This window comes from Equus quagga, chromosome 20 (assembly GCF_021613505.1).
Source record: "Equus quagga isolate Etosha38 chromosome 20, UCLA_HA_Equagga_1.0, whole genome shotgun sequence".
NCBI classification, from domain to species: Eukaryota; Metazoa; Chordata; class Mammalia; order Perissodactyla; family Equidae; genus Equus; species Equus quagga.
The window spans coordinates 45,676,900-45,698,177 of record NC_060286.1 but is presented as its reverse complement, the minus strand read 5'-3'; the positions used below and the strand labels follow the sequence as shown (position 1 = coordinate 45,698,177).

The 21,278-nt window shown below is 44.3% G+C and overlaps 1 gene segment (V, D, J or C); it reads right to left on the bottom strand.

The window, feature by feature from the left end:
- Positions 1-336: 336 nt before the first annotated feature.
- LOC124230807 (immunoglobulin heavy variable 4-38-2-like) lies at positions 337-14,555 on the bottom strand. The segment is given in 4 exon segments: positions 337-455; positions 3,010-3,121; positions 14,113-14,423; positions 14,510-14,555. Coding segments are annotated over 4 exon segments (588 nt in total).
- Between the last annotated feature and the right edge of the window lie 6,723 nt (positions 14,556-21,278).

Genomic DNA, 21,278 nt, shown 5'->3' with positions numbered 1-21,278 from the left:
TCTCATGGAAATCACTATATGAGGAGGAAGCCCCGGACCCTGACAGGAAACGAGCCCCTACGTTCCATCTGTTCCTGTTCCTGGAGAGAAACACAGAATTGGAGGATCCTGAGGGCCCCGTGCAGACCAGCACCTCTTGTCTCTCTGCAGGGAGTTTTGTGTCTGGGGTCACGGTGACTTCCCCTCACTGTCTCCTGCACAGCAATATACGGCCGTGTCCTTGGCTCTCAGGTTGCTCATTTGCAGAAATAGGGTGCTCTTGCTGTTGTCTCTCGAGATGGTGAACCGGCCCTCCACAGAGCCAGCACAGTTAGTGCTACTTCCACCATTATTAATTCATCCAACCCAGCGCAGTCCCTTCCCTGCATCCTGGTGCATCCAGTATACCAAGGAGATACTGGAGTTGAATCCAGAGGCTCCCCCAGACTCCACCAGCTGCACCTCACACTGGACACCTGCAAACACAGAGACATCCTGGTCAGGAAACTGTCTCTCATCCACTTGTTCTGTCACTTGTATCCTCTCACATACTCAATGTCTCTTATTCTCTGTAAATTACCTCTTAAAGTAGTAACAAGGAAAACCCATCTCAGCCTAAACTCCAAGGAGAGTTGTCTGCATTCAGTCCTGATTACTGAATGGGAACACCTGGGAATCCCAAGGCCGGGGCTCCTCTCCCTGAGCTTCTGGGTCTGGGCTGGGCTGGTTGTCATCAGCAGAGGGAGGGGCCTATTTCCTCTGATTATATAGCAAGTCCTAAGGCTGGATATCTCAGAGAGAACAGTGCCCCAGAGCATATGTGAGCGTCCTGGGGGAGTTTTGTGACAACTGCAGCATTCAGGGAAATACGACCTTAATATATGATTGTACCAAGATGACCACAGTGCTTGTTAGATGATTTTACTTTTACATATGTATACAGATCGTGTGTTGTCGTGTCACTTTTAATTATATTATGCAGCTACAAAACTACACACAGAAGAACAAATGGGTTGTGCAGTGTGTTGGAGTGCACACACCTGAAATGTTTCTGAGACTGTGCTCATCACTGGACTTGACTGCTCGCTGGCCCAGCTCCAGGACAGAGCTGGAGATGCCCAGTGAGGATTGCAGAACCCCCTTCCTGTAAGGAGAACGCGTGTGATCCTGCTGCATCCTCCTGTTACCTAGAAGATGTAAAGAGATCCTATTTCACACAGGTGCATTGGAGTCTGCCATTTCAAGTGGCATCCTCTGTGCCTATAACTCTCCTTGTCTACCAGTATACGCATTTGTTTATTTGTAAAAATTGTATCCACGTATAACTGACAGGTGACAAACTACACGTATTTACCAGGCAAATTTTAAAAGTGTTGATACATGCGTACACCTGCGCAACCATCACCACAGCCACACAGTGGTCTGGTTCCCACTGAAACGTTTCCGATTACCCCTCTGTCATTTCCCCTCCACACTGCCCCTCCTCCAACCTGGACCCCAGTCAATGCATCCATGTTGTATGAACCAGGAAGGAGTGGATTTTAATGCTGAGTAGTATCCCAATGTATGAATATTGCTCAAATTGATTTTCTGTTCCCCTCTCAGTTGGCATCTGGGTTGTCCTCAGAGACGGGCTTTCTAAAGAAAATTTCTACTCAACTTGAAGACAGAGAGAACTGAGTAAAAATTGGTTTTATTCCCTTTTTACTATATGTTTCAGGTGTACAACAATATATTTTGACATCTGTTTACACTACAAAACGATCTCCCCAAGAAAGTCTAGTTACCATCTATCACTCTGCAATTGAGCCCCTTCACCCTGTTCACCCTCCCCCTGATCCTTTCCCCCCAAGAACGCACTGATCTCTTCTCTGTATCTGTGAGTTTGCTTTCATTTTGTTTTGCTTCTTTATTTGTGTTTTTTACTAGAATCCACTTTTGAGAAATCATATAGTACTTGTTCTTCTGATATGTTTTCATTTAGCATACCTCCCTCAAGTTTCATTCATGTTGTCATAAATGGCAAGGATTTATTATTTTTCATGTCTGAGTAGTATTTCATTGTATAAATTAACCACGTCTTCTTCATCCACACATCCATTGATGGGCAGTTAGATTGTTTCCATGTTTTGGCCACGGCAAATAATGCTGCAATGAACATAAAGGTACATACATCTTTCTGAATTAGTCTTTCATATTGGTAGGAATGTAAGTTTGTGTAGTCACTCTGGAAACAGTATGAGATTCTTCAAAAAATGAAAAATAAAATTACCATATTATCCATTCCATTATTCCACTGCTGGATATTTGTTCCAAGAATGCAAAAACACTAATTCAGAAAGTTGTTGTTATTCTTAAAAGAAAAAACAAAAGTTAATAAACTTGGAAATCTGCCAAGTAACAAAGTATCTTCAACACATCCGAGATTGAAGGCACTGGGCAAACAACAAAGAAGAAATCTGGAAAGACAAGTGCCTTCAAGGAGAAACAGGAACCATTGATTAGCTCTCCTGGGTCATAGTTTGCCAGATTACATGCAATCCTGAAAGAAGTTTAAAATAGAAACATTTAATGAATTGCTAGATGACAAGTATATTAATCATGATTCTTCAGAGAAATAAAAGTAGGAGATATATATCCAAGAAGTAATCCCTGAACCCACAGGAAGCCCCTTTTCCACCCCTCTTTGCACCTGCTCCTGGGTCTGGTCTCTGTGCTCTTGGGTGCTGAGCAGCCCTGGTGCTTCTGAGCATCCCCTCGTAGTCATGAGCACCACCTCCTACATTCAGCCCCTTGTGTCTCTCTGCCAGGAGGTTTGAGTCTGGGCTCACACTGACTTCTCCTCACTGTGTCTTGAATAGTAATACGTGGCTCTCTCCTTAACAGTCATGGAGCTCAGCTTCAGGGAGAACTTGTTCTTGGATGAGTTTCTCGAGATAAAGATGCAGCTCTTGAGGGATGGATTGTATGCTGTGCTACCAGCAGCATTTATGTACCTCATCTACTCAAAGCCCTTCCCTGGGGACTGACAAATCCTCATCCATTCATAACCAATGGTGATGGAGAATCCATAGACAGGACAGTTGAATGAGATGGTCTGTGAGGTCTTCACCAATCCTGGGCTCAACTTCTGCAGCTGCACCTGAGACAGGACACCTGGTGACAAAGGGAATCATTCCCTGTCAGTCACATGCAGTCTCAACCATCCACAATGACCCAGGTATGACATCTGAGACACTCCTTTTGGAGAACTGTCACCAGCTAAATGAGGATCCAACAATTTCAGCTTCTTCTAGACCTCATCCTTGTCTACTCTAGAGAGTGCATCTTGTCTAAGCAGAAAGCTATGGGCTTCCACATCCCAAGAGTGGCTTTGACCCTAGAGCTTGAAGAGAGATTTGCATGTTCAGAGCCCTGTCCTTACAAGAGGGGAGTGATGTCAGGCTGCCCATGTTCCTTCCTGAGTTCTTCCAGGAGATCCTGAGAGATTCCTTGACACTTTTCCCCTCTACCCCAGACTGTGCCAGCTGCACTTGGGTGCAGACAGCTGTGTGGCAGATGCAGCACTGAGGTCATGAGCTCCCTCCTCCCTACCCTCAACTGGACACCAAGCTTTCAGTATTGACTGACTTGGAGAACAGCCAGGAGGAAGGCAAGGGCAGTGGCAGAGTCCATCCTGGAGGAAGAGAGGAAGTGACAGCACTGAGGACCCAGCTGGGTAGTAAGGGAGATTCCACTGTGAGGGGGAGCCTGAGGTTTAATAGGTGGTCTCCTCACATGGTTTTGCTTATGTACCACCCTAGACTCCAGGAGAAACTCCAAGGGTTCATAACCCAGAACTCCAAAGCACAGGGAGAGATGCTTATCTGAGCCTCCTGGTAGAGTCAGGATATGGTCCAATAACCCCCTTCCTCCCCACCCCCACAGTCTGTAATAGCACCTGGGGCCCCTGGACAACACAGAAATCCTGGACTGAGAAGTATAACTATCAGTGTGCACAATGTCCTGAATACTGGTGGGTCTCACTACATGGTCGTCATACCAGCATCTCCTGAGATCCTACTTGGGTTGCAGAATCTCAGGTCCACCCTAGATACCCTGAATCTGAATCTCTGAGAATGGGATCTAGGCATCTCCATTCTAATATATTCTGCAGGTGAGGCTTGTTGCACAGAAGATTGAGGAATACTGGCCAACTAGTAGCTACGGACTGAAGCTTAACCTTCAACTCCCCACCCCAGTAGGAACTGAAATAAACAAAACATCACTTTTTATGTGTTATGGGCTGCAATGTGTTCTCCCCGAAATTCATATGTGGAAGCCCTACCCCGAAGACCTCAGAATATGACTGCATTTAGAAATAGCATCTTATTGGGTGTAATCAATTTAAAGTGAGGTAAATAGGATCGAATCTAGTGCAATATGACTGATGTCCTTGTAAGAAAAGGCAATGAGGACACAGGTGCTCACAGAGGGAAGACTCTCTGAAGATAGAGGGAGAGCACAGCCATCTGCAATCCACTTAGATAGGCCTCCTGAGAAACCAACCCTGCAGTCATCTTGATCCCAGACTTCTGGCCTCCAAAATGTACAAAAATAAGTTTCTATGTTTAAGTCAGCTACTCCACATTCCTTTGTTATGGCAGCCCTAGCAAATAAAAAACTATCCAACCAGCAACTTTTGACTCCTCTGGTGTTAGGTACTTCAGCTGTAAGGAAAGTGAAAGGTAATCAGAATGTGTTGGGTGCATAGACTCTTGGAGTTTTCCTCAGAATGCAAAACAGGCGTGGATGGGACAGGGACATGCCTGGGAGCAGTACATGCTACACAGTTTAGTCTTTTTCACTTTTTAAAATTCTCTGGAAGAAACATTGTCAAGTGCCTAAAATAATAAAATCATAAATATTGAAATAGAGGGCAGGAAACTGTTTCCTTCCATCCCTGCTGATCTGTGTTGTATAGTTTCTCAGTGAATGGTATTCAGATTTAGGTCCCCAGGGAAGGATAACCCAGAGAACTTCAGTAAAATCATGTACTGGACTAAGTTTCTATGTTTCATAATAGCAAATTGAGTGGTGAGGAGGCCTTGATGTTATGGAGGTCACTACCCACGAGGAATGGAGCTCATGTCCTCCAGGACTTTTGGAGAAACGACATGATGACCTGGGTCCCTGATGCTTGGCCACTTTTACCCTGTTGCAAACTCTGTTCCTTGATGGTCATCCCCTGGAGGCATAAGGTCCCTGTACACCAGGGCTGCACTGATATGCGGCCTCAGAGTCATGCTGCCCTGGAGAAGGCTGTGCAACACCTGGGAGCCCTGTCAGCTAAGGGTGAATCACATTCACACAGAACTGTCAAATACAACTGATGTTGAAACCTGTGTTGGCCCCTGAGGTCATGAATAGAGCACCAGCAATCCACTATAGGCTGTCTTTAAATTTCAATTTTTAATGTGCATCCATTGAGCCTCATGTTCAGTCCACTCTGTCATAAATTCTTTGATTATTTGAGACAATACCCAGCCCCAATGTCCATGGAAGTCATAATGTGAATCTTGGTGGCTCAGGGCACATTGTCCACTGCTGCTGGTAGCACTGAGGTTGTAATTGACATATACCAGTCCCCTCTCCCACACTCAGTCTGCATTTCTCTAGGACCTGGAAAGCACTTCTGAGATTGGATCACTATGGTGCTTGCTCAGTGGGAAACAGTAGGCCAAAGGATGGCCCACACCTTGAACACTGAGTGTCCATTGCCCTTGGAACCAGGCTACCATCAGGTGTTTGGTTGATGCAATTATCCATCCTAGGGTTGACTGCAATAAAGAAACTCACAGATGCTGCCCAGTGCAGAATGATTACTCTGTCCCTGTGGGTTGTGACAACCTGAGCCCCAAAATGGAAGAGGAGTCACTTATCACCACACATATGATAACACTTTCTTTAGGGGCTGATCCACAGTCATGAGGAGTCCAATGGAGGATGCAGCACTCACAGCCTCAGGTTCAGTAGAGCCCTCAGTGTGCCTGCTGAGGAAGTATCCTCCATGGGAACAAGGATCTTTAATCCACTGCAGCCTAAGATGGCAGAGACAAGAAGAGAAATTCTGCAAGTGGTCACCATGTGTGTTAAGAGGAAATAACCATGCTCTACCCACTGGTCTCCCAATCCTTGTGTTCCATCTCCTGGGCTGCGCACCCTGTACTCACCATTGTCCTGAGATATTCACAGCATCTTTGAGGGCACAGATACCTATAGTGGACTTTGGTTTAGAGCTTATATTAACTCCTGGAAAGAAATGTCCTAAATTATCTGGAATCAAACGCACAGAGTCTCATTTGTAGACACTTGAATCACTCCCTCTGTTTTCCTATCAGGGATCTGCTTCTGGGAAAACCAGAAAGATTCAAGACCACTGGAATCCATGCTCATGTTCTCCTGGTCAAACATTCTATACATCACTAACAACCAGATCCCTGCATCGTGTCATCCTGCAGGATCTCCTAACAGGGAAGGAGTCATTCTTCACACAGGACAGTGGTTCTGGCAGAGACACTATGAGCATAGCAAACCGACGTCAGGATGCAGATCAATTCTGGTTGTGATAGACTGCTGCCTCCCAAAGTGGATGTAGTCCGAAGTAATCAGTTAGATACCACACGGATGGTGGGTTTTCTCGTGGGATGGGACTAAGCTGTCAGATAGGTGTAATATCTCTCATGATTAGCTCAGACACTCAGTGGGAGGAGTGTTAAAGAAAAAAAAGAAGTATTCTCACACTGGTTAAGAAGAGTAAGGCAGACAATTCAAGGGTGCTGGTACAATGGAGTTCTTCAGGAGGGGAGAGAGATTGGGTTACACTCTGAAGGAAAGAAGGAAAAGTAGTAATTTACAGCCAAGGAGTGGGTTGGAGGTTAGTGGATGGAAAATTGCTAAGAGGGAACAGCAGGGGTGAGGGGATTTCTAGCTTATCTGACCTGGGACCATTCTTGCTGAAGGTGGGCCAGGATGACCAGACGTCACCTTGTGGATTGTGGGGACGAGAAACTCAATTAGCTGTTGAAAATAATCAAATACTGAAGGTGGGAGATTCTGGTCAAACCAACTTAACAGGATTTTTTTGAAAATTTTTCAGTGAAAAGATGGACAAAAACATCCAAAAGTTGAGGCCTTTTTGGGAAGGATTCAGAGTAGCCTGATTAATGTCTGTTCCAGGAGGGACGCTTCACGAGGAGCTAGCTGAGCTTAGTTGGAGGGAGCTCTGCTCAGCCTCCAAGGTCCTAGCTGATATGCACACAGTGGGCCCAAAATATTTAGAGCAGATCTGACTGTACTCCAAGGACAACACACTTCCCTGGACCCTCTGGGCCAGCTGATCAACTCTTCCTTCATGGATTTGATGACTCATTTAATGCATGAATGCATTTATCGGAATTTGCAGTGTTAATTGTCCTGCAGTATCATAACACAGATAATGAAACTAGGCCTAGAGATATTATAACATTAAATGTTCAAGAAGATGTGGAAGAAACATAAAGGGATATGATGAAGAGGCCAAGCAGAGAGGCAGTGAAAGAGAGTGAAGAGATAATTTCTTGAAGATGTTGAGAAAGGCCCTCCCCAGCCACCTCTGCACCTGCTCCTGAGCCTAGAGCCCTGGGCTCTGTGCGTCCTGAGTGACCCTCTAGTCCAGCCCCTGCCCTGAAGGGAAGCCTCTTCTCTGGGCTCACGGGAACTTTACTTCTCAGTGTCCTTAGTCCAACATTAAAGGGCTGAGTCCAACAGAATAATGCTCCCCTGGTCACTTTGGTTACCAGCAGGTGTGCGAGCCTAGGACAGAAGCTGTGAACAGACAGGGAAAAGTCACCCCCTGAGCACTCTTGGGCCTGCAGCTGGGGGTCCTCTGGAGACTCTACGACTGCAAGAGGGGAGACTACCGAGATGCTTGAGTAGAAGGAGGCAGCATAGTAGCCAGCTGATTCGGGTGAGGCTGCTCTGCAGGGTCACCTGGCAGACGAGGCAGCACACCAGGATGAGAATAGTGCCACCGCCCTCTACACAGAGATGTTTGTACACTTATCACATACTCACCACCAATCCAGGAGCTCCAGCTCATCAGACACCCATTCCCGTCCACTTCCCTTCTCCTTTGCCTCGTGTCTAAAGTACTGGATATTCAAAAGCTGTGAGGCTGCAGCTCCATATAAAAATTGCATTGATTTGAGACCAAGCTGGATCTACCCCACTGTTTATGATAATTCAGAACAGCTTTCCTGGCTCACTTAACTTGAGTGAGCTCTTCTTCATTGAAACACCTTCACCACCAGGGATGTTCAAGTGCTGCCATGAGCTTTAATTTACTCATGTCAACATGCAGTTTATTTGGAGGACAAGCTAGACATTTCTTATGGAGGTAATGACGCCTATCATCATTTAAATGGCTGCCAGCCCCTAATCTTCCTTCTGTCTGTGCAGAGCTGAGTGTCTTCAAGAATATTCTGGACTCCAGACTGTCTCCTTGAGGGAGAACATTGAGAAATGCAAACGCCACTCAGAACCACAAACGGACAACTGGTGTGGTCCCTCAGCTTGCTGAAATGCTGAGTGAAATCACTAATATGTTGGGGCACTGAGTGACTATGAAGTTGTGGCCTCACCCCTTGTGTTTCTGTCTGAAAATTTGTAGATGGGAGACTGCAGTCGGAGCTTTATAGGAAAACTGTGTAATAGGATGGCAGTGCTCTTAGATGTTGTCATTACTGCTATTAGTGTTATCTCTGTGGGAACTTTCTCATGTTTTAAGGGTTTGCTATTTTTCTATCCATAATGGTTTATATCTCTTTGTCCATTCAGTTTTAAAAATTATTGAGTGGAGTAAGTTGTCAGACACTGTTTTTTGATGTTTGACTGCTGACACATCAGGATTCACTGTTTCCTCTTCTCATTCTGCCCACACATGGGAAATCTGGTAAGAAATTTTGGGTTCTCCCTCTTTTGATGCTATTGGGAAATTAAACCGCAGATGCCTCTGCTATGTTCAGGACCTCACCCCTCTCCACCAATGAAGCACAATAAAAACCCTGAGCTAGTCTCCTTTCCAGGTTCTACCAATCATTTCTGACTTGAAAGTCCTACCAGGCTCTCAACATACACCTCAGTAGTGGAGGTGACAGATGTTTTACGTTCCCTTTGTGAACGTGAGTGACCTCATCTGACTCAGCTTAATATCAGGCTGTGTTGACGCCCCCCTGCATTTGCATGGTGTCAGCTGGAATAGATGCTGTGAGTGTGGTGGGAAGACAATGACCACCATCCCTGGGGGTTTTCTTCTCTTGCTTTGATTCGCAACGCGTCTGTTGCCTGATGTCCAGCCTGCACTTTATGCTGCTGCTTGATGACTGGCTCGTACTCTGAGCCGTGTTGGGCTGCATTGTTGAGTCCACCTGAGTCTCTTTTATAGATTTAAATTGCTGACTGACATCAGAGCTTTGATAATTCACTGGAATTTATGGACAGGAATAATCAACTCTAAGTGACTCTCTGCCTCTTGTACATGTGAGTATAGTTTTCTCCTATTTTACCAAATGTTTCTAATTCAGAGCCTGAAGAGGTAAACACAGAATCAAGAGGCCAGAGAAGAGAACAGCTGTATTGAGAGGAAGCCCCAGGCCCTGACAGGAAACCAGCCCTTAATCTCCATCTGCTCCTGCTCCTGGTGGTCCAGAGGAAGGCACACTCTCCGATGCACGGAGAAGCCAGCACTATGGCCGTGGCTAGTGAGAAAAGAAAGAGGTTTGTTGTGAAGTTAAGCAGCAAGGAGACGGGAGGCAAGGCTCTCAAATCTGTCTCCCCAGTCTAGGGTCAGGGTGGAATTTAAGGAGGTAGCGGCTGTAAGCTACAGATGGATGTTGGTTGATCTTGAGTCAGTCCCTATGTGGTAATAAAGACACTTGGGGCATTGGAACCCAGATTTTCCTTCTTGAAGGCCACAGTCAACCTGGGGCTATGGGTTCCTGACTGTCACATGCCAAGTGCAGGCCCTGTTATTGAGCAAGGTTTGAGTCATGAACAACTTGATTTAAGGAATCAAAGCTAGTTTAAGATGGTCTGTTTCCCTGGGGCTGAAACACAGAATATGTGGGTTGCAGATTACTCTGGTGGTCCTGAGTGCCCCCTATTGTTCTTGAGTGTCCCCTGCAGCCCATTCCCCTGTCTTCTTGAAAAGACGTTTCTGTCTGAGCTCACACTGACTTCCCCTTACTGTACCTCTCGTAATGTAATACATGACCATGTCCTCGACTGTCAGCCTGTTCATTTGCAGACACAGAGTGTTCTTAGTGTTGTTTCTGGTAGATGGTGAATCTGCCCTTCACAGAGTCTGAATGCGTAGTATGCTCTAAAACTGCTACTAAAGGATGAGACCCACTGAAGTCCCTTTCGTAGAGCCTGGTGGAACCAAGTCATCCAGTAGCTACTGAAGATGAATCCAGAGGCTGCACAAGAGAGGCTCAGGGGCCCCACAGGCTGCACCAAGCCTCCCCCAGATCTCCACCAGTTGCACGTCCCACTGGCCACCTGCAAACACCAAGACATCCTGCTCAGGAAACTCACACAGACACTGCTTCTCTCACTCACATAATCTCACATAGCTAATGTCTAAATTTCTCTACTGTTTACTTTTTAAAATAGAAACAAGGAAAGCCCAGCTCAGTCCAAACTCCATGGAGAGCCATCTGTGTTCGGTCCCAATCACTGAATAGCAAAAACTGGGTATCCTGGGGCTAGAGCTCCTCTCCCAGAGCTGTAGGGCTGTGCTGGGCTGGTTTTCATCAGAAGAGGGAGGGCCCTCTTTGCATGTCCTCTGTCTATAAAGCATGCTCTGTTTTAGGCATATTAAGAGAAAGCAGTGCCCCAGAGCAAATGTGAGTGTCTTGGGATGGTTTTGTGGCAATGACGACTTTTAGGAAATATGATATTCTATTATGAGATTGCTCTGTTATAAACACTTAGCACTCATTATCTTATTCATTTTTACATATGCACACTAAACATATGATGCAGCTATCAATTTTACGTCCATTTCAAAGATGAAAAACTACAAACCAAATCATAGACAGTTTGTGTGATGTGTTTGAGAGCACATATGAGGTAAGAGTGAACCCGGTATCTAGGATTTTGCTCCCGCCTGGACCCAATTGGTCTCTTGAACCAGCTCCATGACAGAGCTGAACTTGCCAGCGAGATTTGCTTAACCCGTTCTTTTGATGAGAATATGGCAGTTTTGCTGCATTCTAGTGTTTACTGAAAGAATGTAGAGAGGACCAGGTTTTATGCATATGTGCTTCTAGGAGCCTCTAAGATATCTTGTGTCATTGCATACGATTCTATCAACCTTTCCCTACTAATTATCAATTAATTTATTTGTAATATTTTTAAGGAGGAATACTTGACAAACAATGCCCTAAAAATATGTCAAGTGTACAATTTGTTAAGTATTGACATATGTGCACACTTCTGGAATGATCATAATAATCAAGTTTCTTAAGGAATCCATCACCAGTAAAAGTATCTCCTTGGTCCTCCGTAATTCCTCCTCCCACTTCCTCCCTTAACCAAACGTGAACACAAAGTCATCATATTTGAGTTACTTTAGATTAGTTTTCATACTAAAATTTATATAAATGAATCATATAATGTGTATTTTATTTGTATTTTTTCAGTCAATATCATTGCTTGTGAACACAACCATTTTTCTGTGTACCCAGCATTCATAGACTGTAATGACGGGAGGTATTCCCAGACTTATTATATGACAATGTGTTTGTCTGTTATGCTTCTGATTGATATTTGGATTGTTCCAGATTTGGACGCAAGAAATATAAGGGCTGCTCAGCTGTGGGCTGTACATGGCTGAGGACAACGTGGTTCCTCTTCATACAAGAACAACAACAACTATGCTGGAAAACTGCAATGGAGTGAACTGTCTTCAGTACATCAGATGATCGAATTTATATTTCAAACAACAAAACTGAAATCTGGAGACAAACAAGTAGTCGACAAGAGAAACAGTATGGGGATAATAGCTTATCTGGGGCAGAGAGTGCCAGACGGCTTATAAACTAGAACAAGAATAAATGAGAAATACTTAACGGATTTCTTGAAGTGGAGTGTGATGAAGTTGCTGTAGTGGGAAAAGTTTAGGCCATGTAGTTAGGGACATTTCTATTCCCTTTAAATATTTTTCCTCTCGGATTGAGAAGTTTCCTAGAGAGCCCTTCACCCAAGACTGTTCTGTCTGGGACAGAGGAACAGCACCTACCGCTGACATGCATCCAGACCCACCTCACTGATCACCACTAAGTACTAAGTAATTAATCTGCAGAGAGAAAGCCACCAAAACTACTATCTGAAGACCCTAGTGGAAACCAATAGGAACTGCGAGAGGAACAGAGAAAACTACCACAGAGGAAATTTTAGCTCAGACTATGGTGTGACTTTTCATCCTCTATATAGTGCAAAAGAATTAAGTTTAAATTGCAATTAACTTTTCTTAACATTTCTTTCATGGGCCATGCATTCGTATCATGATATTTGTTTTTGACACTTCGTTTTCTTCTGAGACATATCTTAAGCCTCAGATTCCTCTTTCAGCACCACTTTAGGGATCCACCATCATTGTTGAGATTGGTTATTGAGCCTGACTCCTGTCTGCACTTGGTGGGGTACCTGGGAAGAGTGATTAGGGCTGCAGCCTGATGAAGTTGGAGTCTAGGGACATTCAGTGACAATTTAGAAATAGAAAACAGAGGGAGATGGTGGGTGGGCTACTGGAGGGAAGCAGAGAGTGGGCAGGGCTCAGGACTGCGTCCAGCTGGTTCTCATGTTCCTGGTCTATCCCGTGGGGAAGCTGAGAGACGTGGCCCCAGAGCCGCTTTCAGAGGCACATCCAGAACATGGCCCAGCAAGGCTGTGGGGGCTTTTCATCCTTTTCTTATCCTCATGCTCGTTTCATGGGAAAATATGAGTGCTGCATCCCCTTGCTGGTTGCTTTTCCATCCAGGAGACTGAGATACAGCTACAGAAGGAGGCAATCCTTGATCCTCAATGTCCACCCAAATGGATAATTAGCAATAGCTTAAACTGTAACAAGGAGAACAAAGAACCCCATGGGGAAGACGTCCTAGGGGGATGCTCACAACATGTGAGGTCAGTGTTCACCCCTCTGAGGGCAGAGAACATGAGCTCAGCACACAAAGTGCCTGGACCGTGCTGGTGTTTCTCAGGGACGATGATAATCCTCAATGTGTTGTCTTTGTCAAGCCAAAAAAGCAGTGATGTGGATTAAGCCTGCCCCAGCTAGAGAAGCCCAAGGTGACCTGGCCTACATGCCAAACTATATGACCCAGTGGACTTTTTTATGGTATGAATTAGGACTGCCCCAGGGAGAGAAGCCCGGGGCATCCTCACCTGCATGCCGATCTATATGGCTAGATTCATATCTAAAGTTATATGACCGCACAATAACCAGACCCCATCTGCACTGAAATCATTTAATGACTTTTTACATCATCTTTTCTTATTTCCAGTAAAAATAAGTTACGTACCCATGCCTTATAAAATTAGCCCTAACCTTCAACTCAGGGCAGCAGAAGCTCTGACTGCCAATGGGTCGTGTCCCCATGCTATTCCACACTATTCTCTAAATAAAAGAGCACTACTGCCAGATCTTGAGAGTCTAAGAAATCTTTCTTTCAACTCCTCGGCTCACCGACCCCGCATCAGCAGAACCTATAGGAAGTTGAAGGAAAATTTCCTAGTCTCTAGTTCTCTCTCATCTGCACACAGGCAAGTTGACAGCCTTGTTTGTTGGCTGCACTGTGAAAACGAGAAAATAGAGAGCCAAGAAGAAAACAGGAAATTTCCCTGAAGGCAGCTGAGACCTTGGAGAGGACCTCCCTGATCCCAAAGGAAATCCCTTCCCCACCCTCCTCTGCACCTGACCCTGCCTCCAGTCTTCGTGTTTAGTAGGTTCTGAATGCCCCCTGGTGTCCTCAGCACGCCCTGCAGCCCAGCCCCTCCTTTCTTCTTGTAGGGAGGTTTGTGTCTGGGTTCACACAGACTTCCTCTCACTGTGTCTCTGGCACAGTAATACACAGCTGTGTCCTCGGTGGTCACGGAGCTCAGCTGCAGGGAGAACTGGTTCTGGGACGTGTCTGTGGAGATGGTGATGCGGCTCTTGAGGGATGGGCTGTAGTAAATGCTACCACTATAATATATGGAGCCCATCCACTCCAGCCTCTTTCCTGGGGGCTGACGGATCCAGCTCCAGTAGTAACCACTGGTGATGGAGTAACCAGTGACAGTGCAGGTGAGGGAGAGGGTCTGTGAGGGCTTCACCAGTCCTGGGCCCGACTCCTGCAGCTGCACCTGGGACAGGACTCCTGGGAACAAGGAGAATCAGTCTCTGTAAGTGACATGCAGTCACAACCATCCCCATAGACCCAGGTATGACATCTGAGAGACTCACCCTGGTAAGCCGTCACAAGACAAAGGAGAAGACCCAACAGCCTCATCTTCTTCTAGACTACACTCTGCCTTCCTCAGAGACCCTAGACCTGTCTGAGCAGAGAGCTGTGAGCTCCCACAGCCCAAGAGTGGATTTTAGGCTAGAGCTTCAAGAGAAATTTGCATATGAGTGAGCCCAGTCCTTTTAAGTGGGGAGGGACTGATCAGGGTCCACAGTCCTTCGAGGGCCCCTGTAGGGTGTCTCTTCATTGAGCCCAAAAGGCATGTTGGTCTCAAAGGGAGAGCACTTTCTCTAGGAAGTTGGGGTGGAAACATGTCAAAGACAGCCACACCTTTCTGATCATTGTTGGAACAGATGAGTAAATCAAAAATCAATTTAATCCCAATATCTATGAAATAGATGTTAAAAAGGATAAACGTTATTTCCCAACACCTCCACAAATCTAAAGAAAGATTAAATATGATAAATGTTAACAACTAATAGAAATACAATTTCGTGGAAACATAAATTTGATGTCAATTGTGGTGTAAATGCAATGACAAATAAAGGCCCCTCTTCCCGGAGATCAGATTTATTTTAATTTAAGCTCTTTTGACCTTCTTTTGATCTGAACAACAACGTCCAATGCACAGATTGGCTGGGGCTCCTCTGATTCCTGATGTTTCACTTGGAAGGGATTTGATTGCAGAAACCACTCTGTAAAGAATGAAAGAAGCGCCTCCATCCTCAAATGCACTTGCACCACTGCCAGGCCACCCTCTGTGGGACCTGCAGGAATGGTTTCTGTGGTTGGAGGGTTCCTGTTTTCCTCTGGGAAATCCACCTCAAACAGGAAGCTATTTACTAACTGTAGTGGTGATCAATTTTATAGAAAAGTTATAACATATCTGGTGATACTGCAGAGATCATCAACGACTTACATATGGAGTGGGTATTCAAATAACCATCTTGAAAATAACAGAAGGGCTAACTTGGAAGTTATCGGGATCTAATATCAGGAGTCTAATAAGAAATTTGAGAGATAATGTTCATAGTCCTGAAAGCATGTGCCAATAGGATAAATGCCAAGGTAGATGAGTACACTCTAAATAGATGGTAGATTAGATAGATAGATAGATAGGTAGATGATAGATAGATGATAGATAGATAGATAGATAGATAGATAATCTGACAGATAGATTTTACAGAATTTTTAAGACACACTATAGGGTATTGGCAACATAGACATCATCTTCGCAAACCATAAGAATACAACAAAGCATCCACAATTCTGAATATTTAAACATCATATTTTCACTCTTAAAACAACACGTGATGTACTTTTGGAATAAGCATAATTCTAGAAAAAGGGATAGTCCTTTGAGGCTCCTACTCTCTTTACGGTAAGAGTTTATGATTTTAATTTTTTTTTTTTGTGAGGAAGATTGGCCCTGAGCTAACATCTGTTGCCAATCATCCTCTTTTAGCTTGAGGAAGATCATCACTGAGCTAACATCTGTGAAAATCTTTCTTTATTCTGTATTTTGAACGGTACAACAGCCTGGGCTGATGAATGCTTTCTAGGTCTGCTCCTGGGATCTGAACACGTGATCACCAGCTGCCAAGCAGAATGTGTAAACTTAATCACTACACTAGTAGGCTGGACATTTATAAATATGATTTTATCTGAATACCTACACCGTTGGCATAGGCAGGCTAGAAGATGTCGTACCGCTTTTGAGGCGTTGGAGGTTGTATAATTTTGCCTACGGGTCTGTGATAAATCATCCTTACACACCCCAATGAATAGATCAGATGAACCTAATTGCACACATCAGAAAGAATCACACCTTTAGATGGAAATGAGGTCAAATAAGAACAGAGACTACACATCTGTATAATCCAACATCTTCCCATTATCGAGCTGGTGATTCCAGAGGAGTAACTGACAGATTTTCCCAGGGTCTGATGTCATAAAGGAGAATTGGGACTCAGAGGCAGGAAAACACAGACAGGGCCCCAGGCACAGATTTGCTCACAAGACCAAAAACTTCAGACCCTGACAGGAAACCCCTCTATCCTGAGCCTCTCTCTGTACCTGCCCTGGGCCTGGGACCCATTGTCAGAGGGTCCTGAGTGCCCCCTGCAGACAAGTACCTCCCCTCCCCCAGGGCTCTTGCTGCTTCCCCTTCCTGCTGGTCTCAAGATCCTACATGTCAGGGGGTCCTGGGCTCTGGGATGATCAGGAGCAAGAGCTCCATCCTTCTGTGTTCTTACAGTGTCCCTCTACTCTAATATTTATGATCATTGAAATCTCATGTCGGGTGACCCTTCTGCCCACCAGGAGCATCCTTGTTGTCTTCTTTGGGGTAAATTACTGTCTCTCCTTTAGGATTAAGCAATGAGTTTCCTGTCCATTGATCAATAAGACTCGGTATAATTTGTAATAGTTAAAGAAGCCACATAGGTAAAGTTTTCCATACTCTATCCATCAATCACCTCGATTTCATTTTTTAAATTATTCTAACGTCTATTCCATACCAATCAGCCAATGCTATAGTCATTTTCTTAGAGACTATTTTCATTAACTGAACTACATATCTACCTATTGATAGGAAAATCCATTATCCACAACCTCTGAAAAAGTACCAAGGTAAGACTGGCCAGAATACACAGTGTTGAGAGAAAAATTTTTGAATAAAATTTCATTAATATTTATCATATAAGTGGGATAATTAGACCTTTGTGGAGGAATAATATAAATATTATAAGCAGACACAGTCATGTGAACAACATCATAATCAAGATAGAGGATATTTGCATCACTTCACATAAATACATCATTTCCACTTCCAGTCAACACCTTTCAATTCCACAGCCTTGGCCACCACTGATCGTCTCTAAGTGCCTTCAGTTTGCAGGTTCCATAGCAGATGGATGGACGCAGACAGTGTGTGCACTTTGGAGCTGGGTTCTTTCATGTGGGGTGATGTATGTGAGGTTCATCCATGTTCCTGTATGTGTTGCTTTTTCCCCATTTTCTTTCTATACAGCAGCCATTGTTTATTCATTCCTACATTGGACGATGTCTTGGTTCATCCCACTTTGTGTTGTCTGTAAATAAGGCTACCATACATACCTGCATAAAACTTTTTGTGTGAAGATAGATTTTTAGGTTGTTTTATTTTTTATTATTGAGGCTTGATTGACTTACCAAAAATTGTGCATTTTGAATGTATACACATTGGTATGTTTTCCAATAATTACACACTCATGAAATCATCACCAAAACCAAAAACATCAAGGAAGGCATCACCTCCAAAAGTTTGTCCCTGCCTCATTTCTCTGAAAAGAACATTTAGCATAAGACCTATCATTTTAACAAAAATTTAACTATATATTACAGTATTGCTAACCATAGACACGGACCATCAATTCGTATCTCTTCCAGCAATATATGAAACATTTTAATTGTTGGGCACATGGCATTTTTTGGGTTAGATCTTATTAGAAAAGGGTAGATTTTCCCAAAGTGGGGGTGCGTCTTGGCATTCCCGCCAGTAGCATCTTGCCCTATTTCAAACTCCAATTTACATGGGAGATATGATTATATCTTTTTTCTCCTGTTACAGAGCATTGAAATGCCTGGAAAATATAATCTTAGCTTGGAGATCTCCCTGTTCAGAACTCCTGAGCACACGAGGAGCACAAGTGACAAAAGTCATCTCTAGACTCTGGGTTCAGCTCCCATCTATTTTCAGCTCAGGCTTCAGGCTTTGATTTTAGGGGGCTGTATCACTGCATGCTTTGTGAAGGCATCCATGAATTAGTGGATCTATTGTGTGAATTCTTCTGGACTTTCCTCATGATCCATTTTTATTTGATCACATGAATAAACTCATATTTTTCCAAGGCAGAATGTGAGCTGACTAGAGTAGGCTAGCTTATATGTATATATATGTAACAGATCTAAACAGGTGAAATGACCTACATGACAGAGTGAGTTAATCCTGTTCACCTTGATGTAGAGATAATGGACCACCTTCATGATTAGTGGATATAGAAATGTTCTTCAGAATAAAAGAGGACGCTACTGCTGTTGGAAGCCCAAATGGCTCCATATTCTATGCAACCCTGAAAGCAATGCAACACATGAGGTTATCTGAACTAAAAATTCTCAAAACATCTGATCACACCCAGCCTATATCTAATCCTGTTAGTGCATATTTCCCTGAATATTGAAAGATGTTACATCAAAGACTCTTTACATGGTCTCAAGTCACCAGCAGAATGACTGCACAAAGTGAGTGAGGGCTCACTGTAAAATTAATACAATGTTGCCATTCTCAAAAATTAAGTATTTAATGACAGTGAGAGCAGGTTATTACACCCCTAATTAATGCACAATTCCTGTTATTGAATTCTCTACAGTTCAATGACTTTGAAATGATTCCCAAATCTTTAGGCTATATATCCCTCAAGAAATTGTCACTTTTTATTTTAATACCATATTGGGCTTATCCCATCATATGTCCTGGTTGGGGGTTGTGGAAGTGACGTGTCTCCTATTGGTCACTCTGAACCAAGACAGGCTGCATGACGCTTGCACATTATCAAGATTTCTTTCCATCCGTCAAAGATTTTGAGAGGAGCAGCGCACATTTAATGTCAGTGCTTTGCTCTAAGTACAGAATGTGAATATAAAGACAGACAATGAGAACACCTGGCAGCATTTGCAATGTCCTTTTTAACTGCAAAAGTTGAAGTAGAACTGGTAGACTAGATACGTACGATTGATTGTCATTAGCTCCTTAAGTGTACTATCAAACTGATTTATACTTTCAGAGAATGTAAGAGAGTATAAAGTCAGATAACAATATTCTTAAAATTTTTACTTAGAGTAATACTTACTGTCTACTATTTATTCAGCTTCTGAAGTAGCACAATTAGCTCATTGTTTTTTCTACATTTCAAAAATTTTCTGCTAGCCACACTTCCAGTCTCTCTCAGTCCAACTTCAGTTCTTTTACGTAACTTTAACTCGCAAACATCTGAGTGTATACATGGGCTGCCACTGTGAGAAGCGGAGTGCCCAGCACACCCACTCGATTACCTGATCTCTGTCTTACCATAGTCACCCGTCAGCCATCTACCGTGACAGTTTACGTCAGGTGGTTCCATCTGGACATCCTCCAACATAAGGACTGTGAGTTGTTAGAGGTTCCTGGGGATCAGTAGCTGGATGTGCCCCACCTGATACAGGCCAGTCTTGTAAAAGTATGTGTGTGACTTTGCACCATATGTGTGAATGACACATGGACTCTGCATGGCCAGTTTAAGACCACCTGAGTGCATCCTGCCCCGGGTATTCATGAGTGGGTGGATATCTTAGATAAATGTTGGGAGATGAACTATTGGCACATTAATTCAAACATGCTTATTCAACCTCCTTCCTGTGCCTGGTACTGTGGGGGCTGCAAAGGGTGAGTAGGGCTCCAGGCCCATGGAGCTCAGGCTCTAGGAGAGATGCAGTGAGAATTTAGACAGTAGAATACAGAGGACGATATTGGGGTGGGTTTCCACATCCACCCAAATAAACGAGGAGCAAGAGGATAAGGAGTTGTAGGGGAGAGAGAGACTCTGGTCTTGTGTGTTGTGAGGGTCATTTGTGCCTGAGAGAAGGAAGGGCCCATGTTGGGACAGTGTGTGCCAGGGTGAGTAGAGAGCCTGAGTTCAGGACACAGGTGTACGGACTGTACTGGGGTCACTGCTTGTGGGAAATGTTTCACAATCACAGAGTAGTTGAGAGCCCTCAGGATGTTCTCTTTGTCAAGAATGAAAAATAGGACATAGGAGAAATTGGTGAAGCAGATGTCCCTAGTCACTGGAGATGTATAATTAACAAACAGACAATACCACTTCCTCATTTTTGAGCTGTGATGAGAATCTGAGAAATTAGAGCTCAAAGGCAAAACTCGAATTGTCCTTGGAAGCAGCCTATAGAGCTTGGAGTGGAAATCTCTGGTCCCAACAAGAATCTCCTTCTCCACCCCTTCTGAATCTCATCTCTGGGCTCTGTGGGTCCTAAGAGCTCCCTGGAGGTCCTGAGCGTCCCCTGCAGCCCAGCCCCTGCTGTCTCTCTGCCGGGAAATTTCTGTCTTGGCTCACCCTGCCTTCCCATCACTATAACTCTTGCACAGTAATACATAGCCCAGTCCTGGCTGGTCATTGAGCTCAGCTTCAGGGAGAACTGGTTCTTGGATGTGTCTCTGGAGTCAAGATTCTCCTTGGGAAGGAAGGCTCAGCGTGTGCACGACCACTGGCTACCAGGTACCTTATTGACTTAGTCCCTCTCCTGAGACCATCACCAAACCTGAGCCTACCTCCTGAGCTCATCTGGGACAAGACACCCAGGGAAAGGCAGACACAGTGAGACAGAGGAGCCCTCATGTTTCATCCTCTTTTCTGCCAATCTCTGAGACACTCACAGAGGAGAGTTTCCATCAAGGAGAAGAACAGCAAGGATGTTGTGTCCATGCTACTCCTTTGTTCACAGACTGATACCCAGCCCACAGACACAGGAAACACTAGCTTTCCCATTCTGGGCTGTGATTTTCCTGGAAGCCTTGGTTTTCATCACAATGCCACCCTTGACTTTTGGATGTGTGACATTTATTGGTTGTCTTCTGTCTGAGTGATTTGATGCCTTTCCTTACCAAAACGTTACAGTCTTACACTTGCTACAAATGTGCTTGGATGTATGTCACCAACATGAGGCATTCTAAATTTT